We start from the raw sequence: 13,499 nt of genomic DNA, 5'->3' as shown, positions 1-13,499 counted from the left end.
TCTGACAATCTTAGTTTAAGATGAAATATCCATTATAGATGAATAAATTGTATCACAGAAAAGAGTTCTAACCCCAAATGTTTAGTTACTGGATTTAAGGTAGCAAGCAGTTCCACATGGGGAAAACTAATACTTGGAATAGTCTTAGCAGTAATTAAAGATCCAGAATGTAGAAGAGTTAAAAATTAACTACAGGTACTATTCTGAAGTGGAAAATGAAAGGACATGGTATGTGGTTTTACTCCTACTTCAAATATAGAAGCAAAAATATAGACATCAAACAAAACTATAAATCTTGATCAAAACTGTATTTTTAAATTCCCCTCAGTAAAGCAATTAAACATGCCTCAGAATTTTCTTCTGAGGAATCTACTTCCTTGTTGAATTCATGTGCCTTTTCGTGTTTTATGGATATCTAAAATAGAATCAAAGATTCGACATTTTAATTTTTTTAAATCACAAACTATCATTGAATTAAAATAAAGGCAATGGAAATGCCTTTTTTTTTTTTTTTAAAGAAGATGTTGGGGGTAGGAGTTTTATTTATTTTTGCTGTGTTGGATCTTCATTTCTGTGTGAGGGCTTTCTCTAGTTGTGGCAAGCGGGGGCCACTCCATTGCGGTGTGCGGGCCTCTCACTATCGCGGCCTCTCTTGTTGCAGAGCACAGGCTCCAGACGCGCAGGCTCAGTAGTTGTGGCTCATGGGCCTAGTTGCTCCGCGGCATGTGGGATCCTCCTAGACCAGGGCTCGAACCTGTGTCCCCTGCATTAGCAGGCAGATTCTCAACCACTGCGCCACCAGGGAAGCCCGGGAATGCCTATTTTTATCAGAGTCAAAATACATTTTGAGAATTTCAACTATATGTGACTTTCTGTCTGCAAAGCTTTTCTGATGCATAAAGAATCTATGTATCTACAGAATTTTGAGTATAAAATTTAAAAGCACATTGGCCTCACTCTAGCATATGTATGTGTTTAGTGTCTCTGTCTACCTGATGGCTATGCAATGCTTTTTCAGGATGAAATAGATTGTCTACAGAAAGAGGTAGAAGACCTTAAGAGTAAAAATCTCAGCTTGGAGTCACAGATCAAGACTATTCTGGATCCTTTAACCTTGATGCAGGGCAACCAAAATGAAGACAAACATCCAGTTGCAGATAATCCAAGTAAAATTGACCCAGAAACTGTAGCAGAGTGGAAGAAAAAACTTAGAACAGCTAGTGAAATCTACGAAAAAGTGAAAGATGATGTGGAAAAGTTGAAGGAGGTAAGTTGTGGTTGTTTTTAAAATTCTGTAGTATTTTAAGTACCTTCAAAAGTATAAGTCACCATATTATTTTGAGTCATCATTAGATGATTTTGGGGGAAAGGACAGAAATCCCTGGATGAGCATTTATAAGAAATAGGAAAACTTTTTCTCCTTAAATGTTATTAGCTGCCAAGAAATATCAGGTGGTTCCATTTGTGACTATAATTGGAGACTCTGTAGTGCCTCTATATGAATTTGCATCTTCTTGTGGAAGAGTGACATCAATTTAAAGGATGTATTTCTATTCCTCTCATTGTGGTTTGGCTTAATTTTGTTTTTTAAGCTTATGTTAGTGACTGCCCTGTATGCATAAAGACAAACACCTGTCCATTTCCCTACCTATAAAATGAAAGGTTTAGACCGTATCTTTTCTAGCACTACCATTCTCTGATTTTTTTAATATTGTAAATAGTTAAATATTTAATGACTGCTTCCAAGAGAGCTGTGAGTAGCTGCTTTAGACTACTCCATGAAAGAGAATGTTTGGCTTATGAGGCAGGTTCATTTTTTTCAATTATTCTTCCATCCATACAACAAGATAAAGAAAGCATAGGTGAAAAGGGCAAACCTCTAGGATTTTCCAGTCTAGGAAAGGAGATGAGATCCATGCTATCAGCACTAGAGGTAATAATCAAGTGCTGTAGAGCTTTGCTGGCCAAAGGGACTAGCCTTTAGCTTGACTTCAAGTTTATCCACAGTGGAGTCTTGTGCTGAATAGAGATGGTTTTGTGGTATCCAGGTCCACAACCACCCATTCAGCCTATGTGCATTCTCTTAAAATACTGTTACTGTGCTGAATTACTAAATCCTGCCTCCTGAAATCATTAATGCTCCATATGATATTTTAAAGATGTGCTACCACATACTGATCTTCAGTGAGGTTAAGTAGCAGAGAAGTATCTGCCGCTTAGTGTGAATACTAAGTCATACCCATGTGTAAAATAAATGCCATTTAGGCTCAGAAAAGGCCACGATGAGACAAAGAAGGGAACTTAGTGCTTTTAGAGAAAAAAGAAACTACAGACATAATTGCACTGAGTTTGTTACAAGTTTAGGGGAAGTGTGTAATTTCTTTGGTTTTCGGTAGCCAACATTATTAGCATTTTGTCTAAGAAGAGAAGAGGACATGAAAAGGAAATACAGCTGGGAAGTCACAGTATTTATCTATCAGCCAGGTCCCCTGTAACTTTTCTTCTTCCTGAACCATCAGTAAGTTCTATAGGGTCTCTTTTATAGTTATTGAATTGCATTTAAATTTTTGGTAATAAATGTTTCTTAGAGCATGAAGATGTGTATGAAAACTTTACTCTGGGCTTATAAGAGTGGTATAGGGAAAAAAAAAAGAGTGGTATAAGAGATGTATGTAAAAGAGAGCTACATAAAATACAGTTTTTCTTTGTTCTTTTAAAGGTCACGTGTTAAATTCAATACCCAGAGCTACCCTGAGACCTCACAATTATCTGGGATATTTAATAAGCCCATTTTGGATGCCCAGTGAAGATATTAGGTAGAATTAGGCAATAAGCTGGGACATAAATAAATTTTAAAATGCAGCGGCAAAACTTGAATGTAAAGTACAAAATAACAACATACTGTAAATCAAATATAGGAGTACTAAACATTCAGAACAAAGGAATACCTAGAATGAGTGAAATGGACTTTTTTTCTTTTTTTTTTTGAAGTTTTGGATTGTATCTTATTTTTTATACAGCAGGTTCTTATTAGTCATCCATTTTATACACATCAGTGTATATATGTCAATCCCAATCACCCAATTCATCACACCCCCACCACCACGCCCTGCCACTTTCCCCCCTTGGTGTCTATACATTTGTTCTCTACATCTGTGTCTCAATTTCTGCCCTGCAAACCGGTTCATCTGTACCATTTTTCTAGGTTCCACGTATATGCATTAATATACGATATTTGTTTTTCTCTTTCTGACTTACTTCATTCTGTATGACAGTCTCTAGATCCCTCCACGTCTCTACAAAAGACCCAGTTTCATTCCTTTTTATGGCTGAGTAATATTCCATTGTATATATATACCACATCTTCTTTATCCATTCGTCTGTCGATGGGCATTTAGATTGCTTCCATGACTTGGCTATTGTAAATAGTGCTGCAGTGAACATTGGGGTGCATGTGTCCTTTTGAATTATGGTGTTCTCTGGGTAAATACCCAGTAGTGGGATTGCTGGGTCATATGGTAATTCTATTTTTAGTTTTTTAAGGAACATCCATACTGTTCTCCATAGTGGCTGTATCAATTTACATTCCCACCAACAGTGCAAGAGGGTTCCCTTTCTCCACACCCTCTCCAGCATTTGTTGTTTGTAGATTTCTGATGATGCCCATTCTAACTGGTGTGAGGTGATACCTCATTGTAGTTTTGATTTGCATTTTTCAAATAATTAGTAATGTTGAGCAGCTTTTCATGTGCCTCTTGGCCATCTGTATGTCTTCTTTGGAGAAATGTCTATTTAGGTCTTCTGCCCATTTTTGGATTGGGTTGTTTGTTTCTTTAATATTGAGCTGCATCAGCTGTTTATATATTTTGGAGATTAATCCTTTGTCCATTGATTCATTTGCAAATACTTTCTCCCATTTTGAGGGTTGTCTTTTTGTCTTGTTTATGGTTTCCTTTGCTGTGCAAAAGCTTTTAAGTTTCATTAGGTCCCATTTGTTTACTTTTGTTTTTATTTCCATTGCTCTAGGAGGTGGATCAAAAAAGATCTTGCTGTGATTTATGTGAGAGTGTTCTTCCTATGATTTCCTCTAAGGGTTTTATAGTGTCCGGTCTTACATTTAGGTCTCGAATCCATTTTGAGTTTATTTTTGTATATGGTGTTAGGGAGTGTTCTAATTTCATTCTTTTACATGTAGCTGTCCAGTTTTCCAAGCACCACTTATTGAAGAGACTGTCTTTTCTCCATTGTAAATCCTTGCCTCCTTTGTCATAGATTAGTTGACCATAGGTGCCTGGGTTTACCTTTGGCCTTTCTATCTTGTTCCATTGATCTGTACTTCTGTTTTTGTGCCAGTACCGTATTGTCTTGATTACTGTAGCATTGTAGTATAACCTGAAGTCAGGGAGTCTGATTCCTCCAGCTCAGTTTTTTCCCCTCAAACCTGCTTTGGCTATTTGGGGTCTTTTGTGTCTCCATACAAATTTTAAGATCTTTTGTTATAGTTCCATAAAAAATGCATTGGTAATTTGATAAGGATTGCATTGAATCTGTAGATTGCTTTGGGTAGTATAGCCATCTTCACAATATTGATTCTTCCAATCCAAGAACATGGTATATCTCTCCATGTTGGTATCATCTTTAATTTCTTTCATCAGTGTCTTATAGTTTTCCGCATACAGGTCTTTTGTCTCCCTCAGTAGGTTTATTCTTAGGTATTTTCTTCTTTTTGTTGCAATGGTAAAAGGGAGTGTTTTCTTAATTTCTCTTTCAGATTTTTCATCATTAGTGTATAGGAATACAAGAGATTTCTGTGCATTAATTTTGTATCCTGCTACTTTACCAAATTCATTGATTAGTTTTAGTAGTTTTCTGGTGGCATCTTTAGGATTCTCTGTGTATAGTATCATGTCATGTGCAAACAGTGACAGTTTTACTTCTTCTTTTCCAATTTGTATTCCTTTTATTTCTTTTTCTTCTCTGATTGCCATGGCTAGAACTTCCAAAGCTATGTTGAATAATAGTGGTGAGAGTGGACATCCTTGTCTTGTCCCGGATCTTAGAGGAAATGCTTTCAGTTTTTCACCATTGAGAATGGTGTTTGCTGTGGTTTTGTCGTGTATGGCCTTTATTATGTTCAGGTAGGTTCCCTCTATGGCCACTTTCTGGAGGGTTTTTATAATAAATTGGTGTTGAATTTTGTCAAAAGCTTTTTCTGCATCTATTGAGATGATCATATGGTTTTTTTTCTTCAATTTGTTAATATGGTGTATCACATTGATTGATTTGTGTATATTGAAGAATCCTTGCATCCCTGGGATAAATCCCACCTGATCATGGTGTATGATCCTTTTAATGTGTTGCTGGATTCTGTTTGCTAGTATTTTGTTGAGGATTTTTGCATCTATATTCATCAGTGATATTGGTCTGTAATTTTCTCTCTTTGTAATATCTTTATCTGGTTTTGGTATCAGGGTGATGGTGGCCTCATAGAATGAGTTTGGGAATGTTCCTTCCTCTGTAAATTTTTGGAAGAGTTTGAGAAGAATGAGTGTTAGCTCTTCTCTAAATGTTTGATAGAATTCACCTGTGAAGCCATCTGGTCCTGGACTTTTTTTGTTGGAAGATTTTTAATCGCAGTTTCAATTTCATTCCTTGTGATTAGTCTGTTCATATTTTGTATTTCTTCCTGGTTCAGTCTTGGAAGGTTATACCTTTCTGAGGATTTGTCCATTTCTTCCAGATTGTCCATTTTATTGGCATAGAGTTGCTTGTAGTAGTCTCTTAGGATGCTTTGTATTTCTGCAGTATCTGTTGTAACTTCTCCTTTTTCATTTCTAATTTTATTGATTTGAGTCCTCTCCCTCTTTTTCTTGATGAGTCTAGCTAATGGTTTATCAACTTTGTTTCTCTTCTCAAAGAAACAGCTTTTAGTTTTATTGATCTGTGCTATTGTTTTCTTTGTTTCTATTTCATTTATTTCTGCTCTGATCTTTATGATTTCTTTCCTTCTGCTAACTTTGGGTTTTGTTTGTTCTTCTTCCGCTAGTTCCTATAGGTGTAAGGTTAGATTGTTTATTTGAGATTTTTCTTGTTTCTTGAGGTAGGCTTGTATAGCTATAAACTTCCCTCTTAGAACTGCTTTTGCCACATCCCATAGGTTTTGGGTTGTCATGTTTTCACTGTCATTTGTCTCTAGGTATTTCTTGATTTCCTCTTTGATTTCTTCAGTGATCTCTTGGTTATTTAGTAACATATTGTTTAGCCTCCATGTGTCTGTGTTTTTTACGTTTTTTTCCCTGTAATTCATTTCTAATCTCATAGCGTTGTGGTCAGAAAAGATGCCTGATATGATTTCAATTTTCTTAAATTTACTGAGGCTTGATTTGTGACCCAAGATGTGATCTATCCTGGAGCATGTTCTGTGTGCACTTGAGAAGAAAGTGTAATCTGCTGTTTTGGGATGGAATGTCCTATAAATATCAATTAAATCTATCTGGTCTATTATGTCATTTCAAGCTTGTGTATCCTTATTAATTTTCTGTTTGGACGATTTGTCCATTGGTGTAAGTGAGTTGTTAAAGTCCCCCACTATTATTGTGTTACTGTCGATTTCTTCTTTTATAGCTGTTAGCATTTGCCTTATGTATTGAGGTGCTCCTATGTTGGGTGTGTATATATTTATGATTGTTATATCTTCTTCTTGGATTGATCCCTTGATCATTATGTAGTGTCCTTCCTTGTCTCTTGTAACATTCTTTATTTTAAAGTCTATTTTATCTGATATGAGTATTGCTACTCCAGCTTTCTTTTGATTTCCATTTGCTTGGAATATCTTTTTCCATCCCCTCACTTTCAGTCTGTATGTGTCCCTAGGTCTGAAGTGGGTCTCTTGTAGACAACATATATATGGGTCTTGTTTTTGTATCCATTCAGCAAGCCTGTGTCTTTTGGTTGGGGCATTTAATCCATTCACGTTTAAGGTAATTATCGATACCTATTACCATTTTCTTAATTGTTTTGGGTTTGTTTTTGTAGGTCCTTTTCTTCTCTTGTGTTTCGCACTTAGAGAAGTTCCTTTCACATTTGTTGTACAGCTAGTTTGGTGGGCTGAATTCTCTTAGCTTTTGCTTGTCTGTAAAGCTTTTGATTTCTCCATCAAATCTGAATGAAATCCTTGCTGGGTAGAGTAATCTTGGTTGTAGGTTCTTCCCTTTCATCACTTTTAGTATATCATGCCACTCCCTTTTGGCTTGTAGAGTTTCTGCTGAGAAATCAGCTGTTAACCTTATGGGAGTTCCCTTGTATGTTATTTGTCTTTTTTCCCTTGCTGCTGTCAATAATTTTTCTTTGTCTTTAGTTTTTGCCAGTTTGATTAGTATGTGTCCCGGCCTGTTTCTCCTTGGGTTTATCCTGTATGGGACTCTCTGTGCTTCCTGGACTTGGGTGGCTATTTCCTTTCCCATCTTAGGGAAGTTTTCAACTATAATCTCTTCAAATATTTTCTCTGGTCCTTTCTGTCTCTCTTCTCCTTCTGGGACCCCTATAATGGGAATCTTGCTGCGTTTAATGTTGTCCCAGAGGTCTCTTAGGCTGTCTTCATTTCTTTCCATTCTTTTTTCTTTGTTCTGTTCCACAGCAGTGAATTCCACCATTCTGTCTTCCAGGTCACTTATCCGTTCTTCTGCCTCAGTTATTCTGCTATTGATTCCGTCTAGTGTATTTTTCATTTCAGTTGTTGTATTGTTCATCTCTGTTTGTTCTTTAATTCTTCTAGATTTTTGTTGAACATTTCTTGCATCTTCTCGATCGTTGCCTCCATTCTTTTTCCAATGTCCTGGAGCATCTTCACTATCATTATTCTGAATTCTTTTTCTGGAAGGTTGCCTATCTCCACTTCATTTAGTTGTCTTTCTGGGGTTTTATTTTGTTCTTTCATCTGGTACATAGCCCTCTGCCTTTTCATCTTGTCTATCTTTCTGTGAATGTGGTTTTTGTTCCACAGGCTGCAGGGTTGTAGTTCTTCTTGCTTCTGCTGGCTGCCCTCTGGTGGATGAGGCTATCTAAGAGGCTTGTGCAAGTTTCCTGATGGGAAGGACTGGTGGTGGGTAGAGCTGGCTGTTGCTCTGGTGGGCAGAGCTCAGTAAAACTTTAATCCGCTTGTCTGCTGATGAGTGGGGCTGAGTCCCTTCCCTGTTGGTTGTTTTGCCTGAGGTGACCCAACACTGGAGCCTACCCGGCTGTTTGGTAGGGCTAATGGCAGACTCTGGGAGGTCTCACGCCAAGGAGTACTTCCCAGAACTTCTGCTGCCAGTGTCCTTGTGCCCACGGTGAGCCACAGCCACCCCCCACCTCTGCAGCAGACCCTCCAACACTAGCAGGTAGGTCTGGTTCAGTCTCCTATGGGGTCACTGCTCCTTCCCCTGGGTCCTGATGCACACACTACTTTGTGTGTGCCCTCCAAGAGTGGAGTCTCTGCCTCCCCCAGTCCTGTCGAAGTCCTGCAATCAAATCCCGCTAGCCTTCAAAGTCTGATTCTCTAGGAATTCCTCTTCCTGTTGCTGGACCCCCAGGTTCAGAAGCCTGACGTGAGGCTCAGAAGCTTCACTCCAGTGGATGGACTTCTGTGGTATAAGTGTCCTCCAGTTTGTGAGTCACCCACCCAGCAGTTAAATGGGATTTGATTTTACTGTGATTGTGCCCCTTCTACCATCTCATTGTGGCTTCTCCTTTGTCTTTGGATGTGGGGTATCTTTTTTGATGAGTTCAAGTGTCTTCCTGTCAATGATTGTTCAGCAGTTAGTTGTGATTCCAGTGTTCTCGCAAAAGGGAGTGAGAGCATGTCCTTCTACTCCACCATCTTGAACCAATCCTGGACTTTTTTTCTAATGTTTCCAGGGCTAAGTGAGTTTTGAACAATTATGAAGCCAGTGTTGAGAATGCAAAATATAATAGTTAGCTGAAGACTTCATTACTCTTTTAGGTGCAACAAATAGGCAGAACTCTCCCCTTTGTAACTTTACCCACCTGATTCTCCTGAAGTTGAAACTATCTCTGATAGTTGAGGAACTAGCCAGCCCATAAAGAGAATCTTAGAGAGCCACAGGACTGGTGAGAGACCTTGACAGAGGGGATGGGGAAAAGAAATCAAATGAGGTTCTAATTTAAGCCTGTCATTCATCACCAAAAAGCATTCACTAAGTGCCTCCTCTTATGAAGGCTTAATTCATTGTTTGTGTGTATGAGAAAGTAAATTACTTTTCCTGTGTCTTCAGAGGGGCAGTAATGGTATTTATCAGTCACTTAAAGAATTAACCCTCCACAGTCTTGGTTGGTTTGCACCCACGAAGATAAGCAGGTGCTCAGAGCTCAAAAGGAACCTAGATGAGTCTAAGTGAGAGAGTTAGGCTTGGTGCCCAGAAGAGTGTCCTCTGTCCTGCTTCTCTTGTCATCCTCTTGGGGTATTTGTGTGTTGATGGGCAAATAATATAGTCAGAAGTTCTAGAAATTATTGGTCAGATTTTTAAAATCTGTTTTCAAGTTTTGTTGGTTTAAACCTCTTTGTTGACAAATGTTCTTGTGACCCCTTCACTTTGAATGTTAATGTTCTAGTCAGACAATGAATTCCTCTTGCCAGGTTGGTAAGATTGGTTCCTAGTCTAGGGAGTCTTATTTTTTGTTGGAATTGAAAAACACAATGACTAGGGGTTTAAATGAAGTAGCTTTTCAGAAGACTACAATAGACACACTACTTTTTGGGCTGTCAAGAATCAATATTGAGCTTCTAGATTTCCTAGCAATTAATGTTTTGTCATGCAGTTTTTAGGTATCATAGAACTCAAAAAAGAAAATCATACTTGGGATTTTTTTTTTTTTTTTTTTTTTTGGCGGTACGCGGGCCTCTCACTGTTGTGGCCTCTCCCGTTGCGGAGCACAGGTGCCGGATACGCAGGCTCAGCGGCCATGGCTCATGGGCCTAGCCACTCCACGCCATGTCGGATCTTCCCGAACCGGGGCATGAACCCGTGTCCCCTGCCTCGGCAGGCGGACTCTCAACCACTGCACCACCAGGGAAGCCCAGGATTTTTTTTTTAAATCAAAAGAGAATCCATAGAATTTATTAGAAAACATTGATTCAATTCTGAGAGTCCCAGAATTTGTGAGCCAGAGCATTTGAGAAAGCCATTTTGAAGAAAGCAAGCTATGTTATCACTAAAAACTATTTTTAAATAGCAACCAAAAATCAATCTCATAGCTGAAGATTCTTAGCATTAGTTTTGTGAATAATTGCATGTGGTATAATGTTATCATGCTTAGAGTATTCAGTTATGTGAAAAAGGAAAAGAAAAAAACATATTTGCCATTAGTTTAGTCCCTTAATGACTCTAAGCTGACTAACATAGTTCCGTTTATTTCCCTGGATAGGGGATTTGCAGAGTGATTGGGGAATACGGATTAAAAATGCTTGGTTGTGTTCACAGTCTCACAAGTCATTCCCAACGGTGATTTTAAGCTTCTGAAGACATGTTCTAGTATTCAGTTTTCTGATATTGTTGCTCTAAAGAATACAGATGGCTCATGTCATTATTTTTACAAGGCACTTTTGTTTTAACTTGTGCTTAATTATTTTCAACATTTTTTTTTTCTAAGGCAAATAAGAAATTGAAATTGGAAAATGGTGGCCTGGTGAGGGAGAATTTACGACTGAAAGCTGAAGTTGATAACAGATCACCCCAGAAGTATGTATTTTGCTAACAGAGCAATGTTTCAGGTTATGTCAATGTTTTAGAATAAGCTGCTGTTATAGTTTGTGTTTGTCATTTGACTCTTTTCATTGAAGCATGTAAGTTTAAATAGAATGTCTTACCTCTAAACATCAAGTGTATACTTATGTTACTGGTAAAATCTTAGTCATAGTTAAGACTAGTGTTGAAGAAAAGATTTCCCTCTGATCCTTCTTCTGTATCTGATTAGCAAGAGGATTGTTTTATGTGACCTAAGATAGGTGAGCCTTCACTTCGTTTTACATGTAACTGTTTAGTGGTCCTAACAAAGAGTAGGGAGAGTAACATAATGCCCTTTAGATGTTTTCTGAAATAATCATAGTTAAAATTCATATAGCGCTTTCTCTTTGCCAGGTACAACAACCTGTGATGTAGAATTATTATATTATTATTCTCCATTTACAGATGATGAAATGGAGGCATAGAAATCAAATTAATATTTCTAAATCTGCACTGCTAGTAAGTGGTGGAAATAGGATTTGAACCAATGTAGTCTAGCCCCGGAATGTGTGTTCTGTTACATTACATTGAAAACTATTAGACTACCCATTATACTAAAAAGCCTATCTGAAATAGAATTTTAAGGCATCATTTGTTGAATTTTGGACTGATTTGAACTATACAGTTAAATGAATTTATTCTTTTATGATGGGATAGTTTTCACTCCATTCCAAAAGGTAAGCAGTTGGAACTATTGACCCACTTAACAGTTAGTTTAAAATGATAAGAAACCATTGAGAATTAAGACTTGAAGATTGAGAAAAGATGGGATACAGTGCTTAAGGTTGTTATTTTTCTGGGAAAAAAAATGACAAGTGAAAAGAGAATATGACCCCCATCCCTCTGAGGAGTGGCATATCAGAACTCCACACTTTTCCCATCCAACCATTAGACTTCATTTTTTCCTAATGGAAAAAGACAAAGACAGACATAAACAAACAGTGGAAATTTATCCTACCAGACGTAGTTCTCTGCTTGTCATTTGAAAAGGAGAAAATATTGCCTTCAGTAGAACAAGTGTAGTATCCAGAAATGGTACAAATAAACCATAATTACTCAAAGCAGAGATAACTAACCAATAGACAAAGAAGTATAGCTTTTACTTTTAAATAGTTCCTTCCCCTTTTTTCTTTCACTTCAGATAATGTTGTACTTTGATGAATTAGTGAAATAAACTTAAGAAGTGTTGCCATTATTATATGGCGGTTTGAATCTCTGCTCTTCTCATTTATTGGCAGCTCGCCTTGCCAGTCATAGTAATGCTTGTCCATTAGCCATTTCCCACGGCAGGCTGAATGGAACTAAAGCCATTTTGTTTGTAGCTTTTATTTCTTGAAAAGTTGCCCACCAGATTTCAGATTTAATACTAGCCACCAGGATGTGTGTTTTTAAATAGCCATGACTCCTACCTGATAAACAACTGAAGAATCTTATCTAAAGAAACCTCACTGCTGTCTATTCTAACAAGCAACCACACTTCTGAATCCCATATAACTTTGGGATTTGCTATCTTTAACTTCCATTCCTTCCCTTCAGGGGAAAGGAACAGTTTCACTTAAAAAGCGATTTGAACTGACCCCTATTCCTGATCAATTTGCAATGCATTGAGGTATTAAAAGCATGGCTTTTGATTTATAGCCTTAGTTTACTCTGCATCACAAAACCCTAGTGGGATTCAGAGAGAAGCTGACCACAGCTGAAAATACCCAGATCTGGTTCACCTGAAGAGAGCTCCTATTCGTATTGAAAAGAATATGAAATTTCAAGAGTTTAAAAGTAAATGCAAGCAAATAAAAACCATCTATTCCATTTCATTGCCTTGATTAGGAAGTGCCTTGACAAATTATTTTTCTCTTATCTACTTGGTTAGGTGTCAAGGTATACTTTTTATACACATGACCTTAGTTTCTGATGTATCTTTCAGGTTGTGCAGACATATTCTACAAATCGTGCAGAAGAGAGAGCTTTAAAATTTAGATACTAGAGAGGAAAAAAATTAGGAAGTTATATTTGTTAGCTTGGACTGCCATAACAAAATACTATAGACAGGGTGGCTTAAACATTGGGTATTTATTTTCTTACAGTTCTGGAGGCTAGAAATCCCAGATCAAGGTTCAGCAATTTCGGTTTCTGGCAAGGGCTCTCTTTTAGGCTTGCAGACAGCTGCCTTCTCACTATGTCTTCACATGTCAGAGAGAGAGTGTGCACGCTCTGGTCTCTCTTCTTATGAGGATGCCAGTCCTGTTGGATTAGGGCCTCATCTTTATGGTCTCATTTAACCTTAATTACCTCCTGAAGACCCTGTCTCTGAATATAGTCACATTGGGGTTTAGGGCTTCAACAAATGAATTTGGTGGGGAAGTTGGGAACACAATTCAGTCCATAGCAGAAGGTATTTCTTTTTAGGACACTCAAGCAAATATCATGCTATTGCCCCAAAACTAGACTAACATCTGGTGTCAACAAGGGGGACTTAGACATTTACCTTGGTCTCAAGTAGATAGTATTGTATAAAAGTAATAAATTTTATAATTTTTAAAAACAGTGCTATAATCTTTAAAATGAAATCTGGATTATCATTTATCTCCTATGCTATTGTTTTTCTAGTCTATCTTTTACCCTCCATTATATCCAGTCTTAAAGTGTACCTGCATATTTTTCCTTTCTCAACTTTAACTTAAAAGCCCTTTTGAGCAGTGTGGCAGATATCCTACTAAT

At 37.6% G+C, this 13,499-nt stretch overlaps 1 protein-coding gene across 1 annotated transcript in view; it reads left to right on the top strand.

The window, feature by feature from the left end:
• Positions 1 to 13,499, top strand: part of OBI1 (ORC ubiquitin ligase 1) — a 46,100-nt gene that overhangs the window by 13,536 nt on the left and 19,065 nt on the right. Inside the window, exons 4-5 of the mRNA XM_082859236.1 lie at positions 1,019 to 1,267; positions 10,648 to 10,736. Of these exons, the coding sequence (XP_082715362.1) occupies positions 1,019 to 1,267; positions 10,648 to 10,736 (338 nt within the window). The remainder of the gene's footprint in view (positions 1 to 1,018; positions 1,268 to 10,647; positions 10,737 to 13,499) is intronic.

Source organism: Leucopleurus acutus (genome assembly GCF_964270905.1).
Source record: "Leucopleurus acutus genome assembly, chromosome: 18".
Classification (NCBI taxonomy): Eukaryota; Metazoa; Chordata; class Mammalia; order Artiodactyla; family Delphinidae; genus Leucopleurus; species Leucopleurus acutus.
The sequence above is the reverse complement of the archived record's forward strand: the minus strand, read 5'-3'. Positions and strand labels throughout refer to the sequence as shown.